Here is a 14876-nt window from a genome sequence, read left to right on the forward strand (position 1 = left end):
AGAGTTAAGAAAGGTGATGTTAACTATCATATCAGAAGGGATTTGTGACAGAGAGGAATAGTATCATTTTCAGGTTTCTGGTTTAATGAGTTGGTGGCAGCAGCGCTGCCATCTGAGTGAGAACGGTGAATCAGGAAAGAGAACAGGAGTAAGGAAGAGAGCTATTTTTGAATCTTATGTTTGAAATAAATCAAGAACATTTAAGGTGAAGACCTTGCAGTAAATGGGTTGAGTTTGAAAGTCTAAACTCCAGGGGCTGGGCTTTTGGCTTAGTGGTAGGGTGCTTACCTCGCATGCATGAAGCCCTGAGTTTGATTCCTCAGTACCACATACACAGAAAAGGCCAGAACTAGTGCTGTGGCTCAAGTGGTAGAGTACTAGCCTTGAGTTAAAGAAGCTCAGGGACACTGCTAAGGCCCTGAGTTTGAGCCCCAGGACTGGCAAAAAAAAAAAAAGTTAAATAAAAGTCTAAACTCCAGAAAGTGATGAGATTAATTACATCATCATTGTAGACACCCCAAGACTAGAAAGAGGATACAAATACAGAATTAAGAGATGAATGTTAAGCAGGTACCAGGGCACCCGTGGCTCACGCCTCTAATCCTAGCTACTCAGGAGGCTGAGATCTTGAGAATTGTGGTTCAAAGCCAGCTCGGGCAAGAAAGTCCGTGAGACTCTTTATCTCCAGAAAACCGGAAGTGGTGCTGTGGCTCAAGTGGTAGAACACTTGTCTTGAGCTGAATAACTGAGGGACAGCGCTCAGGCCCAAAATTCAAGCCCCATGACCAACAACAACAACAAAAGAGATGAATGTGAGTCAAGCCGAGAACCATGGGGGTCACTATTACCCAAGGAGGAGCATAAAGGATAAAAGCCTCAAATAAGAAAAAGATGCCAGGGAAATGAATCAAGTAATGTTTTACACACATACTAGGACTTACGTGAAGTTCTTTACTGCAACAGAAATTCAGGGATGGAGAATGTGTAGTTGGTTTCTTTATTTTATTTTTTGTGCGCCAGTCCTGGGGTTTGATCTCAGGGCCTGGGCACTGTCCCTGAACTTACTTTGCTCAAGGCTAACACTACCAGTTGAGCCACAGAACCACTTCCAGCCTTTTCTGTTTATGTGGTATTGAGGAATTGAACCCAGGACTTAATGCATGCTAGGCAAGAACTCTACCACTAAGCCACATTTCCAGCCCAATAAATTTAATGAGTCTTAGTCTTTTTTGGGGGGGTGAAGGGGGACAGGGGGTAGTCGTGGGACTTGAACTGAGAGCTATCCCTGAGCTTTTTTGCTCAAGGCTAGCTCTCTACCATTTTGAGCCACAGCACCACTTCCATTGGTGGGTTTCTTGATTAGATCTTCAGCCCAGTTTAATTCCATCACAGAGGCCAAAGAAGCAGCCAGAGTACAGAGTAGATGGGAAGTTATAAAATGGATCCAGACAAGGTAGATCACTCATCTTTTGGGGGGGGGGGGGAATGGTACTGGGGTTTGGACTCAGGGTATTTGCTAGGTAGGTACTCTGGGACTTCAGCTATACCTCTAGCCCAGATCATTCCAACTTTTGACTCCCCCCCCCCCCCCCCCCCCCCAGTCGTGGGCCTGAACTCTGGGCCTGTGCACTGTACCTGAGCTCTTCAGCTCAAGGCTAGCACTCTACCATTTGAGTCACAGCGTCACTTCCGGCTTTTTTTTTTTTGCTTATATGGTACTGAGGAATCGAACCCAGGGCCTCGTGCATGCATGCAAGGCAAGCCCTTTACAACTGAGCCACCTTTCCAGCCCCCAACTTTTGACTTTTTTAATCAAAAGTAGTGAAGAGAGATTTGTTAATACCATAACTAGGCTGTTGAGTGATGGAATAGATTTTTTAAAATAACTTATTAAGATTAAATGATTATATCGGGCTGGGAAGGTGGCTCGGTGGTAGAGCGCTTACCTTGCACGCCTGAGGCCCTGGGTTCGATTTCCAGCACCACATAAGCAGAAAAAAAAAAGCTGGAAGTGGCACTGTGGCTCAAGTGGTAGAACGCTAGCCTTGAGCTGAAGAGCTGAGGGACAGCGCCCAGGCCCAAAGTTCAGGCCTCACAACCAGACCCAAAAAGAAAAAAGAAAAAAAAAATTAAATGATTATATAAATTTCACAGTATTGAAAGATATTGATACTTAATTAAAATCACGAACAGGCCCTGTCCCTGAGCTCTTTTACCCAGGGCTATGGCTCTACCACTTTTCAGCCACAGCTTCACTTACAGGTTTCTGGTGGTTAGACATGTGAGTCTCACTCACATATTTCCTACCCCAGCTGGCTTTGAACCGCAATCCTAGATCTCAGTCTCCTCAGTAGCTGGGATTACAGGCATGATCCAACAGCGCCTGGCCATAAGATATTTTAATGATACAGTAGTGAATCTCCAGCTTCTTATAGACATATTTGAAATAAATAGACATCCGAGGCTTTGCAATACCAAAGAAAAGCGTTATTTCTTTTTAAGCTGGATTGTTGGTATGAATATATTTCTGGGATTTGTTCATAATTACCACATGAAGTGACTTTTTTTTCTTCTTCCTCTCTCAGCTATTTTCATCTGTCACTTTTGAAACTGTTGAAGAAACCAAGGTAAGTCTACTACCTTTTTTGTGGAGCCCAGATCCCTATCCCTGTCTAGTGTGGGACTCAGTCCCTCTGCCTCAGCCTCTTGAATTCTGGCATCATAGGTGTGAGACCATTAGCTAAACCGCTAACTTCTTGTAAGTAGTAAGTGGTCTAGATTTTTGTATGAGTGGAAGGAGGGGTGGTAGTAGCACCTTATTTTCACTCAGTGTTTTGCTCTGGAGACATTCTAGGGCAAATGTGAATTTATGTGACTCAGATAACTGTAAATGTCGTTATATTCTTTTTTTTTTTTTTTTGTCAGTCATGGGGCATGAACTCGGCCCAAGTGCTGTCCCTGAGCTCTTCAGCTCAAGGCTAGCACTCTACCATTTGAGCCACAGTACCACTTCTGGTTTTCTGGTGGTTAACTGGAGATAAGTGTCTCATAGACTTTCCTGCCCAGGCTGGCTTTGAACCGTGAACTCCAGATCTCAGCCTCCTGAGTAGCTAGGATTAGAGGCATGAGCCACCAGGGCCCAGCTCATTATATTCTTAGAGTTTGTAAGATTTCATTGTGAGATTTCCTCAGAGTCACATGTTAGTTACAAGTGGCTCTGAGACATTGAGGGTCTCTTGCCAGGCTCCCAGAACCCGGGCAGTGAGGAACGTGAGGAGACATGCTTGTTCCTCCATCATCAAGATGTGTCGTGACTACCCTGAGCTTGTGCTGGTAAGTTTCTGGGTCCCAGCTGAGTCTACCACTGAGGCCTATCAAGTGCTGTGTAATACGGAAAAGGAAAAACTCGCGTAAAGGAAAAACTGCAGTCACAGTTTTCACAGAATAAGTGTTCTTGAGTTGGTGTGTTCTTCTCTCTAGCTTGGTTTTTTAAAAATGCAAATATAGTCCAAAAAAAGGAATGGTTCTGGGTTGGGGATGTAGCTGTGTGGTAAAGTGCTTACCTAACACATGTAAGGTCCTGGGTCCAATTCCCAACACTGCATTGAAGAAAGATTCTCTTTGTATGTTTATTCCTCTCACTGCAGAACTCTTTACTATGTGGTTTGTTTTTATCTTTTAATTAGCGTAAATAAGTTATAGAGGAAGGGGGTGGTTACAAACATTTCCATACATGTTTACCATGTATTCCAATCAATTTCACAAATTAACTGCCCCCCATTCCCCTCTTTTCCAAACAATTTCAAGAGGTTTCATTTTGTATTTTCATAGTTGCAAACAAGGTGCTTCAACTCTGTTCAACCAGCTAACTACATGATATTCTTAATTACTCCTGCCAAATGATGTGCCTGATTTTGAGAAAAGCCAAATGTAAATCTCAACCCTTTTTTGAGGGTGAGGGGAGTTTCTGTACAAATTTAGCCTTATTCTAGGTAACAATCAGAAATTCCTTCTCTTGAGTACATAACAATTGTCTTCCTGTATAACTGATCTTTGTAAGAGTACCATAAAGTTGATGTAGAAGAGTCCAATCTTTTTCTTACTTGTGTGGGAAAATGCATTTATCCAAATCAAGACAATAACTGTCTTGTACATAATTGCTTTGCTATTCAGGCAAAAGAATGTTAATTAAATTTAGAAACAAAACAGTGATGGCCTGACTTTCCTAGACTCATCTTGATTTTCTTTCTTCTTTGAGTGGACCGTCTCCTCCTGGAAATCAATTCTTTACCTCCTTCCTTTTTTGTTTGTGGTCTGCAGCCCAATTTTGACATGCTTTATAACCATGTAAAGCAACTCCTCTCCAATGAGCTCCTCCTGACCCAGATGGAGAAATGTGCCCTCATGGAAGCCCTGGTTCTCATTAGCAACCAGTTCAAGAACTACGAGCGTCAGAAGTTGTTCCTAGAAGAGCTGATGGCACCTGTGGCCCGAATCTGGCTTTCTGAGGAAATGCGAAGGTAGAAGAGACAGTTTTCGAACCCCCTTTCTGCTTTGAGAGTCCCAGGATGGTGAGGGGGGTGTTCTGTAAGGATATAGATATTCCACCATCAGTGGAAGCTGAAGTTCTCTCTAGGTCCTTTGTAATCTAATCTCATGAGAGTACCTCCTTGCCTGAAGGAGGCATAGCAGGACAGGTAGGAAGAGAGGTGGGCAGAGGTGGGAGGGGGAGGATAGTCATAGGGTTTGAACTCAAGGCCTCACCACGGTTCCTAAGCTTTGTGTTCAAGGCTAATGTTCTACCACTTTGAGCCACAGCTCCACTTCCTGTTTTCTGGTGGTTCATTGGAGGTAAAGTCTCATGGACTTTCTTGCCCCAGCTAGCTTTGAACCATGACCCTCAGATCTCAGCCCATTGAGTAGGGAGGATTATAGGCATGAGCCACAAGCACCTGGGTTGCTGTGGGTTTGGTGTATAGTACCAGCACCTTTGGAGAATGGCTAGTAGGAGCCAAAGGAACCACCACACAGAGTCTGCCAATTCATAAGTTGCTACTAAGGAAATCTGAGAGTGTGGAGGGAAATTTAAACCTTCCAGTGACAATTGATACCATTAAACTCACCTCCTGTAAAAGCTGCTCTTTGAAGCCAAGTAATCAGTCTATTAGGATTCGTAGGAGAAATTGTCCTAAAACATCCTGCGGTAACTTGTCTTTCTCCTTCTTCCCTCTAGAGCGCTGTTGGATGTTGATTCTTTCATTGCCTATGTGGGTGCAGATCTGAAAAACTGTGACCCAGCTCTGGAGGATCCCTGTGGCTTGAACCGAGCGCGAGTAAGACTCTTGTGGGGATGGGGGTACACCGGCGCCCGGTAGAAGTGTAGGAGGTTGCCATTATCAAGTTTCTCTTAGGTTTGTTTTGTCTATACTGGTGAGAAACCTGGAGTCTCCAGTTGCCCTAAGCTTCTCCTTTTCTTCCTTAGTCCTGAATTCTTGAGTTAGTTCCCACAGCAGAGCAGATGGTCTTTTCTATGAAGTCATTATTTTGGCTTCAAGGATCTCTAGTAGATCTGAAGACTGAAGGTGTAATGAGGAAGTAGGTCAGAACTTGGCCAGCAGGGTGAGGCCTCCCTGCTATTGCTTTCTGGCATGTCAAGTCCTAAGAGATGGCCAAGTTGCACACCTGAGGATTTTTAAGTGCTTTGCTATTCAAAGTGTTCGTGGCTCCAGGTAAACGCTAGGATCAGTAACCTGGCAGGTAGTAGGTTGGTTGAGAGATAAGGTGAAGGGATTAGAGCAAAAGCTGCCAAAGTCCAAGCTGGAAGGCTAGGGTCAATTTGGAAACTAAGTGAAATAATGGCAGTTAAAACACTGTCTTAGAGCATGTCGAAGCCTCCTTCTAACTACAATCTTGTGGGAGAGGAGACTAAACATTTGGAAAGACATCCTAATGAAGGGAAAACTTCTAGAACTACTGCTCGTCCTACAGAGTGGACCCCTTCAAACTTGACTTCAAAGGAAAGGACAAAAGATCCTGTGGAGTTGGGAGAAACAGAAGGTTCTCTCCTCACCGCTGGCCTTTGCATCACTTGTGCTATAGCATTGAATAAATCTAACCAATCCTTTGTCTGTTCTTCCTCTTTTACATATACTCTTGTTTCTTTATTGCTTTTCCACAGATGAGCTTTTGTGTCTACAGTATTTTGGGTGTTATAAAACGAACTTGCTGGCCTGCTGATCTAGAAGAGGCCAAAGCTGGGGGATTTGTGGTGGGTTATACACCCAGTGGCAATCCAATCTTCCGCAACCCCTGCACAGAGCAGATTCTGAAACTTCTAGACAATCTGCTTGCCCTTGTAAGGTAAGTCATAAGGTTTTGGTCTGTTATTTTTACCTTAATCTCAAAAGTGTATGTGCTTTATCGTGGTAGTAGAGCTGTGGTTCAATTGGTAGAGGACTAAGAAGCTCTGGGACAGCACCTAGGCCTTGATTTCAAGCCTCAGGGCTACACACACATACACACACACACACACTTCTTAGTGACACTGCTGTGGTATTGTATAGTGCATACTGAATAACCTCCAGGTGCACATTTGTCCAGGACTGTTCCTGCTGGGAGGAATGCTTGAGGCAGAGTTATCTGGGTGGAGGCGCATCATTGACTCCCACCCTTCCTTCTGTGCCAGAGAGAAACATTGACATGTGCATTCTTGTTTCTTTCAGAACCCACAATTCATTATACGCACCAGAAATGTTAGCCAAAATGGCAGAGCCTTTTGCCAAGGCTCTAGATATGCTTGAAGCTGAAAAATCTGCTATATTAGGTAAGAAATGGAACCTTTATTTCCCCATAAATTGATTTCATCTCTCCATAGGCTCCTGGAGCAGCTTTGTTGTGATTGTGTCACATTGTACTTGTGTGGCACCACCGTAACCCCATTTGTTCAGAAATGTACTGTGAAGTTCCTTCAGTTCTATAAGAGCAGGTGTACATACACCATTATCTTAGCGTTCAGAACTCACACAAGGGCACTCCCCCCATTTGACCCCTTTCAAGCTGCCAGCGCCATTAGATTCTATGTAAGCCATGGTTTTTAGCCTGAAAGATAATGGTATTCTTTCTGGCTTTGTGCATGGGAATTTGTGTACACAATCAAAATTTATGCAGGAGGGATTGAGGCATAGTTCAGTGAGAGAGTACCTCCCTATCGGGTACAGCTTTAGCTAGGTATCCAGTGAGCACTCCTCAGCTATAAAGTTAACCAAAGGAAGGGGGGGTGTTAATTTTCCTTTCATGCTCAGGTCTGTGTTTAGGCCTAAATGGTCTTGGACATCACTATACTTAATGTCTATGTTGCAGACATCAGTTAAAATAGAACTTCTAAGACATGGATTGCCACTAATATAATAGGAAGTTAATACTGTACAATACATACTCCATCCATTCTTCAAGTTAAGCCAGGAGCTCCTGCTTTAGAAATATGTGGCCCATGAGATACACTAGAATGGAACAACAGTTCTCTCTGGTAACTTCTGACTGTGATTTGAAATATAAAATAACCTGTATACTTCATAAACAGTTCTGAGTCTGAGGTGAATGGATTTTATTTGGCTCTGCTGTCCTTTTGGGGCTCTTGCATCCGACTTCCCTTGAAAAAGAGTTTCCATATCTTGGGGTGGGGGTAGAGGCATCCTGGTACTTCATGGAGAAATCCTTTTGCATTGTCACTGTGTTTGGTACAGGTCCCATCTAGGGAAAACCAGGCAGACACAGACACACACACACACACACACACACACACACTCTCTCTCTCTCTCACACTCCCTACCTGCTGGCTGCCCTGTGTCTGGCAGCAGAGCAATGTGTTCCTGACCTCTTCCTCTGTAGGATTACCTCAGCCTCTCCTGGAGCTCAATGACTATCCTGTCTACAAAACAGTCTTGGAAAGAATGCAGCGTTTCTTCAGCACTCTTTATGAAAACTGGTAAGCAAGGAGCCACGTCCTCTTCTGGAATATGTACTTACAGGAATGGCTAGATGTTTGTCTTTGATGTGGAACTCTATTGCACACCGAAGGTGGGGCAAGAATCAAGAGGGAAATTGGTGCTAGTGTTGAATCAAAGCCCATTTGCCCAGGCTTGGTATCTTCCTAGTTGTCCTGTTAGCTCTTACTTAATGTCCATGCCCCATATGTCTGTGTTTCAGTGCATGAAGTGCTGAGACCAGGTAGAAAGTAGAGTGAATGGGGCTACCTCTACTCAGCTGCCCAGCCCCTCACTGCCAACACACCCACGCTTTGGCCTTGGGTACCCAGTGTTGTATTCAGGCCAGCCTCATAGGTTCCTCCATTGTGAGTCTGCATTACACAATAGGAAGGGTGCTCTGGACCTTGACTAGCAACCTGTGTTTTAACAGATACTGTGTTCAGTGTGGGAGGGGAAGAATAATTTTGTCAAAAGTTTCAGTTGAATCTGCAAAGCTCACATTCTCTTATGGTGTAAATGCAATTGCTTTTCTAGCTAAAAATCTTAGTGCAGACCAGAAATGAAATCCTTGGGGGCAGGAAAGACCACTGGATTTGTCACTGCCCGCGATTTTATCTTTCAGTTTCCATATTCTGGGGAAGGCAGGTCCTTCCATGCAGCAGGACTTCTACACTGTGGAGGACCTTGCCACCCAGCTTCTCGGCTCAGCCTTCATCAACTTGAGCAATATTCCTGATTACCGACTCAGACCCATGCTTCATATCCTTTCAGAAATTCCTAGACAGCCCACAGGGCCAGAGAATTAGGGACAGGAAGCAGGGAGAAGAAGGAAGAGCTTCAAGGAGCAGCTGGGATAGAATAGTGTAATCTCATTGAAGACAGGAAGATTTAAAAATTCAAAGAGTATTCTTATTTTGTTTATTGAGACAAGGTCTCTCTGTACCATGTAGCCCAGACAGATCCTTCCACCTAGGACCTCTGTACTACCTTGGATTACAGGCACGAGCTACCATACCTGGCTCTTTCCTTCCCCCCCCTCTTTCTCTCTCTCTTTTCTCTCTCTCTCTGATGGGATCTTGCTTTGTTGCCCATGCTGGCTCAAACTCCTGTATTTTAATGGTCCTTCTACCTTAGGCTCCTCAGTAGCTTGGGCTCCATCTGGCTAGGGTTGTTTGTTTGTTTTGGTAGGGTTACAAACAAGAGCCACTGTGCCTGGCTTCAGGCTCTTTTGTAAATTTGTGTAAATTTGTGTCTCATGTGAAGTTATAATAAGGAAAATGGGGAAGGTGAGCTTATTATAAGGGTGTCCTACTTTCCTTCCTCCAACCTAGTGCCCATAATGGGCAGTTTGGTAGAAAAGACAGTTAAACTACAGAAATAAGGGAGTCAAATTCAGATGCTATTTGGGATTTGAACTATTAACACAGTATGTTCTTGCCATCTCACCACTACTTGCCCGGCAGGTGAGTGAGGGGCCTCTGCTCATGGCTAAAACTTCTTAACCCACCGCAGCACGGGTCTTCGTGAAGCCTCTTGTGCTCTTCTGTCCACCAGAGCACTATGAAGCCCTGGTACCTCCTATCCTTGGACCTCTTTTCACCTACCTCCACATGGTAAGAGATGTGAAGCAAGGAGGACAGGAAGACCCTCGGTCCTCCTTGGCCATTCCTGAGTCTTTTGAGCATTCTTATTATGTCCTCCTGGGCAACTGAAGTGATTCACCCACGCACGAAGCACTTTCAGGTGTAGATTCTGTTCCTTACCTCCTGCCTGCTGAGGAGAGGTGACACTCAGACAAATGTTTCTCCTGGGCCTGTGTCCCTAATTCAGCAGTTAGGCGGGGGTGGGGGGGGTGGGGTGGGGGGAATCTGGGTGTTGATAGAGGGTCCAGAGATTCAGAATTCTAAGAATGTTGTTAGCTGGAGCCAGGTGCTGGTGACTCACATGTATAATCTTAGCTACTCAGGAGGCTGAGATGTGTGGATCATGGTTTGAAGCCAAACTGGGCAGAAAAGTCCCTGTGAGACTCTTTTCTCCAATTAACCACTCAGAAACCAGGAATTGAGCTGTGGCTCAAAGTGGTAAAACACTAGCGTTGAACAAAAGAGCTGGACAGCACCCAGGATCTTAGTTCAAGCCCCACGACTGATAAAAAAAAAAAGTTAAAGCCTCCTAAGCCGAGGTGTTTGAGCTTGTGTGGACCTCTGAGACCTGCCATTGATAGTAGAGTCACCCCTGGCTCGTTTTAGCACTGTAGATATGTGCTCTAGTCTGCTCCCCCATCCCAGCACTTCCCTCCTGTTTCCCCAGAGACTTTCCCAGAAATGGCAAGTCATCAACCAGAGGAGCCAGCTGGGGTAAGGAGTATACCCACTATTTGGTGGTGAGCTAGCATCTGGGTTGGGAGGGGTAAAGGAAGAAGGGGCAGGGATTCTGCTGTCATGGGGCTAGACAAGTGGTGGATTATCATCTTTAAGCCTCAGTCGTTGATTTATATGGTAGACTGTGACTTTAGGCAGCCACTGATCAAGTCTTCATGGGGCTACGTCGCTAGTAGTAACAACCCTCGTTGGCTCAGCATCTGTGTAGAATACAGATCTGAAGGAAGCCAGAAGCTGCGCACAGAGGGTCTAGAGAGGGTTGCTGTTTCCTTACCCTTCCTCTTATATATTCTTATGGAACTTGTCTCCTGGTTTTTGGCAGTGGAGAAGATGAGCCCACAGAGGAAAATCCAGAGTCTCAAGAGATGCTAGAGGAACAGCTGGTGAGGATGTTAACCCGAGAAGTCATGGACCTCATCAGTAAGTGACGTATGGGAGCCAGGGCTAGTGCACATACTTTAGCCATCTCCAGGGAGGCTAGGTTGATGCAAAAACTCAGGCTTATAGCAATGTTGTTGGGTTAATAATAACAACAACAACAACAATTAGCGTTCGGCACCGGTAGCTCACATCTGTAATCCTGGCTGAGATCTGAGGATTGTGGCTCAAGCCCGGGCAGGAAAGTCCATGAGACTCTTATCCATTAAATCACCAGAAAACTATGGTGTGTGTGCTGTTCTATAATTCAAGTGGTAGAGCACTAGCCTTGAGCTGAAGACCTGAGGGACAGAGCCTGGCCCAGAGTTCAAGCCCCATGACCAACAACAAAAAAAAAATTAGCCAGGTAGAAGCTATAGCTGGTCCTCAATCAATTTAAAGATAAGCTAGATAATCTATGAACTGAATTGAATTGTACTCAGGCTAGGATATGAAATCTGAAATAAGGAGTAATTTGGATATTAGAAATAACTGCCTAGCTTTATTAAAATAAGGTAAATTTAACTTTTTTTAGATATGAAGATTTATTTTCTTGTCTATTTTTTTTAAGTCTGGCATTCCAGTGTCCTGTCCTGGCCAGTAATCCATTCCTCTCCCACCACCGCCCCTCTCTTCCCCCTAGCTAACTGAATATGAAGAGGGACCCGAACTCATTGTAGTCAAAAGAAGCCTTGGAAAAGCTGGGTTCTGTACTTCACTACCTCTCCCCTTCACCTGGCCAGAAATAACCTTGTCCAAAAACCTTGTTGTCTTGCTTTAGCCGTTTGCTGTGTATCAAAGAAGAGTGCCGACCACAGTACAGCTCCCCCTGCCGATGGGGATGGTGAGTGAGTGGGTGGCCCAGTCCTGGGGATCCTCTTGGGCTGTGACAGCTCTGTTCTGTACCTGGCGAGGCTGGGATCTGACACCTGTGGCTTTATGAGCTCATCATGCTGGCCTTCTTGTTGTGCTCTTGTTGTATTCCCACAAGCACACTCTACCTCAATGCCTTTGCACATGCTGTTTCTAGAATGATTTTCTTCTTGCTATATATATCCTAACTTCTTGATTCATGTAGATCTTGCACAAATGTTATCTCCTCCAAGAGGTTTTCCATGATCAAATTACCAAAAATAGCAGCTCCAGCCATTCTGTAATCTTCCTCCACTACAGTTTATTTCCTGGCACTTCTTTACTAAATGCATTATGTTCTCACTACTTGTGTCCTTCAGTAGAATGTAGTCCCATAAGGAAAGGATTCTGGCGTATACCTTATTTGCCAGTCCTGGGGCTTGAACTCTTGGCCTGGGCACTGTCCCTGTGCGCCTTTTGCTCAAGGTTAGCATTCTACCACTTGAGCCATACATAGTGCCATTTCTGGCTGTCTTTGTGACTAATTGGAGATAGAGAGTAAAGAGTCTCACAGACTTTCCTGACCAGGCTGGCTTCAAAACAGGATCCTCAGATTTCAGTCTCCTAAATAGCTAGATTTACAGATGATGTGAGCCACTGGCGCCCAACCAGCCTATACCTTTATAACTCCAGTGACAAATGTGCAGTGGACACTTACATATGTGCTCAACAATGACAGCCCTGCACATGCTGCCCAGCGTGCAGATCCTCCCTAGGCATAAGCTTCAGCCTCCTTCCATGGGGAGTACTTGTGCTAATCAGCACCAGACAGCTGAGGACATGCTGTGTGGCCTTCTGTTCTGAAAGGATGGAGCTTGATATTCTGCTTTGCTTTCAGATGAAGAGATGATGGCCACAGAAGTCACCCCTCCGCCAGTGGCGGAGCTTACAGAGCTGGGGAAATGTCTGATGAAGCATGAGGTGAGTACAGGAACAGGTGGTGCTTCTCCTCACCCAGATGGAGAACATGTGTGCACTTTTCTGAGAGAAAAAGGACCCAAAGTCCCTAGTATCTAGCCACCCTAGCCTGAATGTGTCTTCTACATGGAGGTTCCCATATACCATTTTGGTTTATTATTTCCTGCTTACCTATTTGAAACTCAGGTCTTAGCTGGGTACTAGTGGTTTATGCCTGTCACCTAGCTAGTTGGGAGCCTGGAAACAGATGGGTCATTGTTCAAAGCCAACTCTAGCAAAAAATTTATGAAACTCCATAGCTGGGCACAGTGGTGTGCACCTGTCATCCATCCCACGCTATGTGGCAGGCTGAGATTACCAAGATACCCTAAGCAGAAAAATATGCAAGACTTCTTCCTAATGGAGGAAGGCCGGATATGGGGCACACATGTAACCCCAGTTACAACAGGAAGCCAGAAAGTTGACAGATTGTGGCTCAGGCCTGAGTCAGGCAGAAATAAGACCCTATCCTTATCCTAAAAATAACCAGTGAAGAACAGGCTGGAGGCATGGCTCAGCCATATCAAGCCAGCCTAAGCAAGCACAAAGCCCTAAGTGCAAACTCCCTGTTCTGCCAAGAAAAAAATTAAATAATCTAACTTCTTTTGTTTTGGTCCATTTAAGGCTTGAACTTAAGGCCTGGGCATTGTCACTGAGCCTCTTTATGCTCAAGGGTAACACTCTACCACTTGAGCCACAGTGCCACTTCTGGTTTTTGAGTGGTTAATTGTAAATAAGTGTGTCACAGGGACTTTCCTGCCCAGGCTGGCCTTGAACCACAATCCTCAGATCTCAGCCTCCTGAGTAGCTAGGATTACAGGTATGAGCCACTGGTGCCCAGTTGAAATTCAGTTCCTGGGGACTACTCGGTGTGGGCACTGTCCCTGAGTTTCTTTTTGCTCAAGGCTAGCTAGCACTCTACCACTTTGAGCCACAGCACCATTTCTCGCTTTTTTTTTTTTTTTTTTCCCTGTTTATGTGGTGCTGAGGAATGGAACCCAGGACCTCATGCATGTTAGGCAAGCACTCTACCACTGAGCCACCTTCCCAGCCCTGAGATTGTATTCTTTTTTTTTTTTTTTTTTTGTCTGTCGTGGGGCTTGGGCGCTGTCCCTGTCCCTGCACTCTTCAGCTTAAGGCAAGTGCTTTACCACTAGAGCTACAGAGCCACTTCCAGTTTCCTGATAATTAATTGGAGTCTCATGGACTTTCCTGCCTGGGCTGGCTTTGAACCGCGATCCTCAAATCTCAGGCTCCAGAGTTGCTAGGATTACAGGCGTGAGCCACTGGCACCCAGCTGAAATTCTATTTTTTTTTTAATTTAATTTAATTTTATTTGTGAACTTACTGTACAGAGGGGTTACAATTACATGGGCAGGATAATGCGTACATTTCTTACCAAGCATTGCACCCTCCTCCTTTGGTTTGAAATTCTATTCTTAACATGTAAGAACCATCAGAAAAATGTGCTCATTGTCCTAATTTTGCTTCCTTTCCTTTTCAGGATGTTTGCACAGCAATGTTAATTACTGCCTTCAATTCCCTGGCCTGGAAAGATACCCTGTCCTGTCAGAGAACGACCACACAGCTCTGCTGGCCTCTCCTCAAACAAGTATGGCTAGCCACCCCTCTCCCTGACCATCAGGGGTTGGGTTGGCTACATCAGCTGGAAGAGTCAGGGTGCTGGGCCCTTTGGAGACCTGTCTCCTGAGCACAGCTGTCTCCCTAGGTGCTGACAGGGACCTTACTGGCAGAGGCTGTCACATGGCTTTTCACCAGCGTGCTCAAAGGTTTACAGATGCACGGGCAGCATGACGGGTGCATGGCTTCCCTGGTCCACTTGGCTTTCCAGATATATGAGACTCTGGTGAGTGCAGAGAACATGGGGGCAGGTTGGCCACAGCCTCATCACTCAGCCTGCTTCCTCAGAGGTGGGTTTGACAGGGTTTGGGGAAGGTGGCAGATGCCAAACCTTGGAGTGAGTTTATCCCTACTCTTCAGCGCCCCAGGTACATAGAGATCAGAGCTGTGATGGAACAGATTCCTGAAATTCAAAAGGATGCTCTGGACCAGTTTGACAGCAAGCTCCTGAACCCCTCCCTGCAGAAAGCAGCTGACAAGCGACGGAAGGACCATTTCAAACGCCTCATTGCTGGTTGTATTGGGGTAGGTCATGCTTCTACCAACCCACAGGGCTGCTTGTGGTCTTAGACCATGTGTGTGC

General features: G+C 45.3%; 1 protein-coding gene across 1 annotated transcript in view; it reads left to right on the plus strand.

Moving 5' to 3' along the window:
• The window catches only part of Xpo5 (exportin 5), a 42034-nt gene that overhangs the window by 24172 nt on the left and 2986 nt on the right, over positions 1-14876 (plus strand). Inside the window, exons 16-31 of the mRNA XM_070023660.1 lie at positions 2586-2627; positions 3244-3333; positions 4321-4520; positions 5234-5333; positions 6179-6360; positions 6723-6823; positions 7888-7984; positions 8608-8743; positions 9500-9598; positions 10296-10342; positions 10689-10786; positions 11565-11627; positions 12534-12616; positions 14157-14264; positions 14382-14519; positions 14654-14818. Coding sequence (XP_069879761.1) covers positions 2586-2627; positions 3244-3333; positions 4321-4520; positions 5234-5333; positions 6179-6360; positions 6723-6823; positions 7888-7984; positions 8608-8743; positions 9500-9598; positions 10296-10342; positions 10689-10786; positions 11565-11627; positions 12534-12616; positions 14157-14264; positions 14382-14519; positions 14654-14818 — 1749 coding nt within the window. The remainder of the gene's footprint in view (positions 1-2585; positions 2628-3243; positions 3334-4320; positions 4521-5233; positions 5334-6178; positions 6361-6722; positions 6824-7887; positions 7985-8607; positions 8744-9499; positions 9599-10295; positions 10343-10688; positions 10787-11564; positions 11628-12533; positions 12617-14156; positions 14265-14381; positions 14520-14653; positions 14819-14876) is intronic.

The sequence above is a fragment of the Dipodomys merriami genome, unplaced genomic scaffold, assembly GCF_024711535.1.
Source record: "Dipodomys merriami isolate MVZ:Mamm:240054 unplaced genomic scaffold, mDipMer1.0.p SCAF_16, whole genome shotgun sequence".
NCBI lineage: Eukaryota > Metazoa > Chordata > Mammalia > Rodentia > Heteromyidae > Dipodomys > Dipodomys merriami.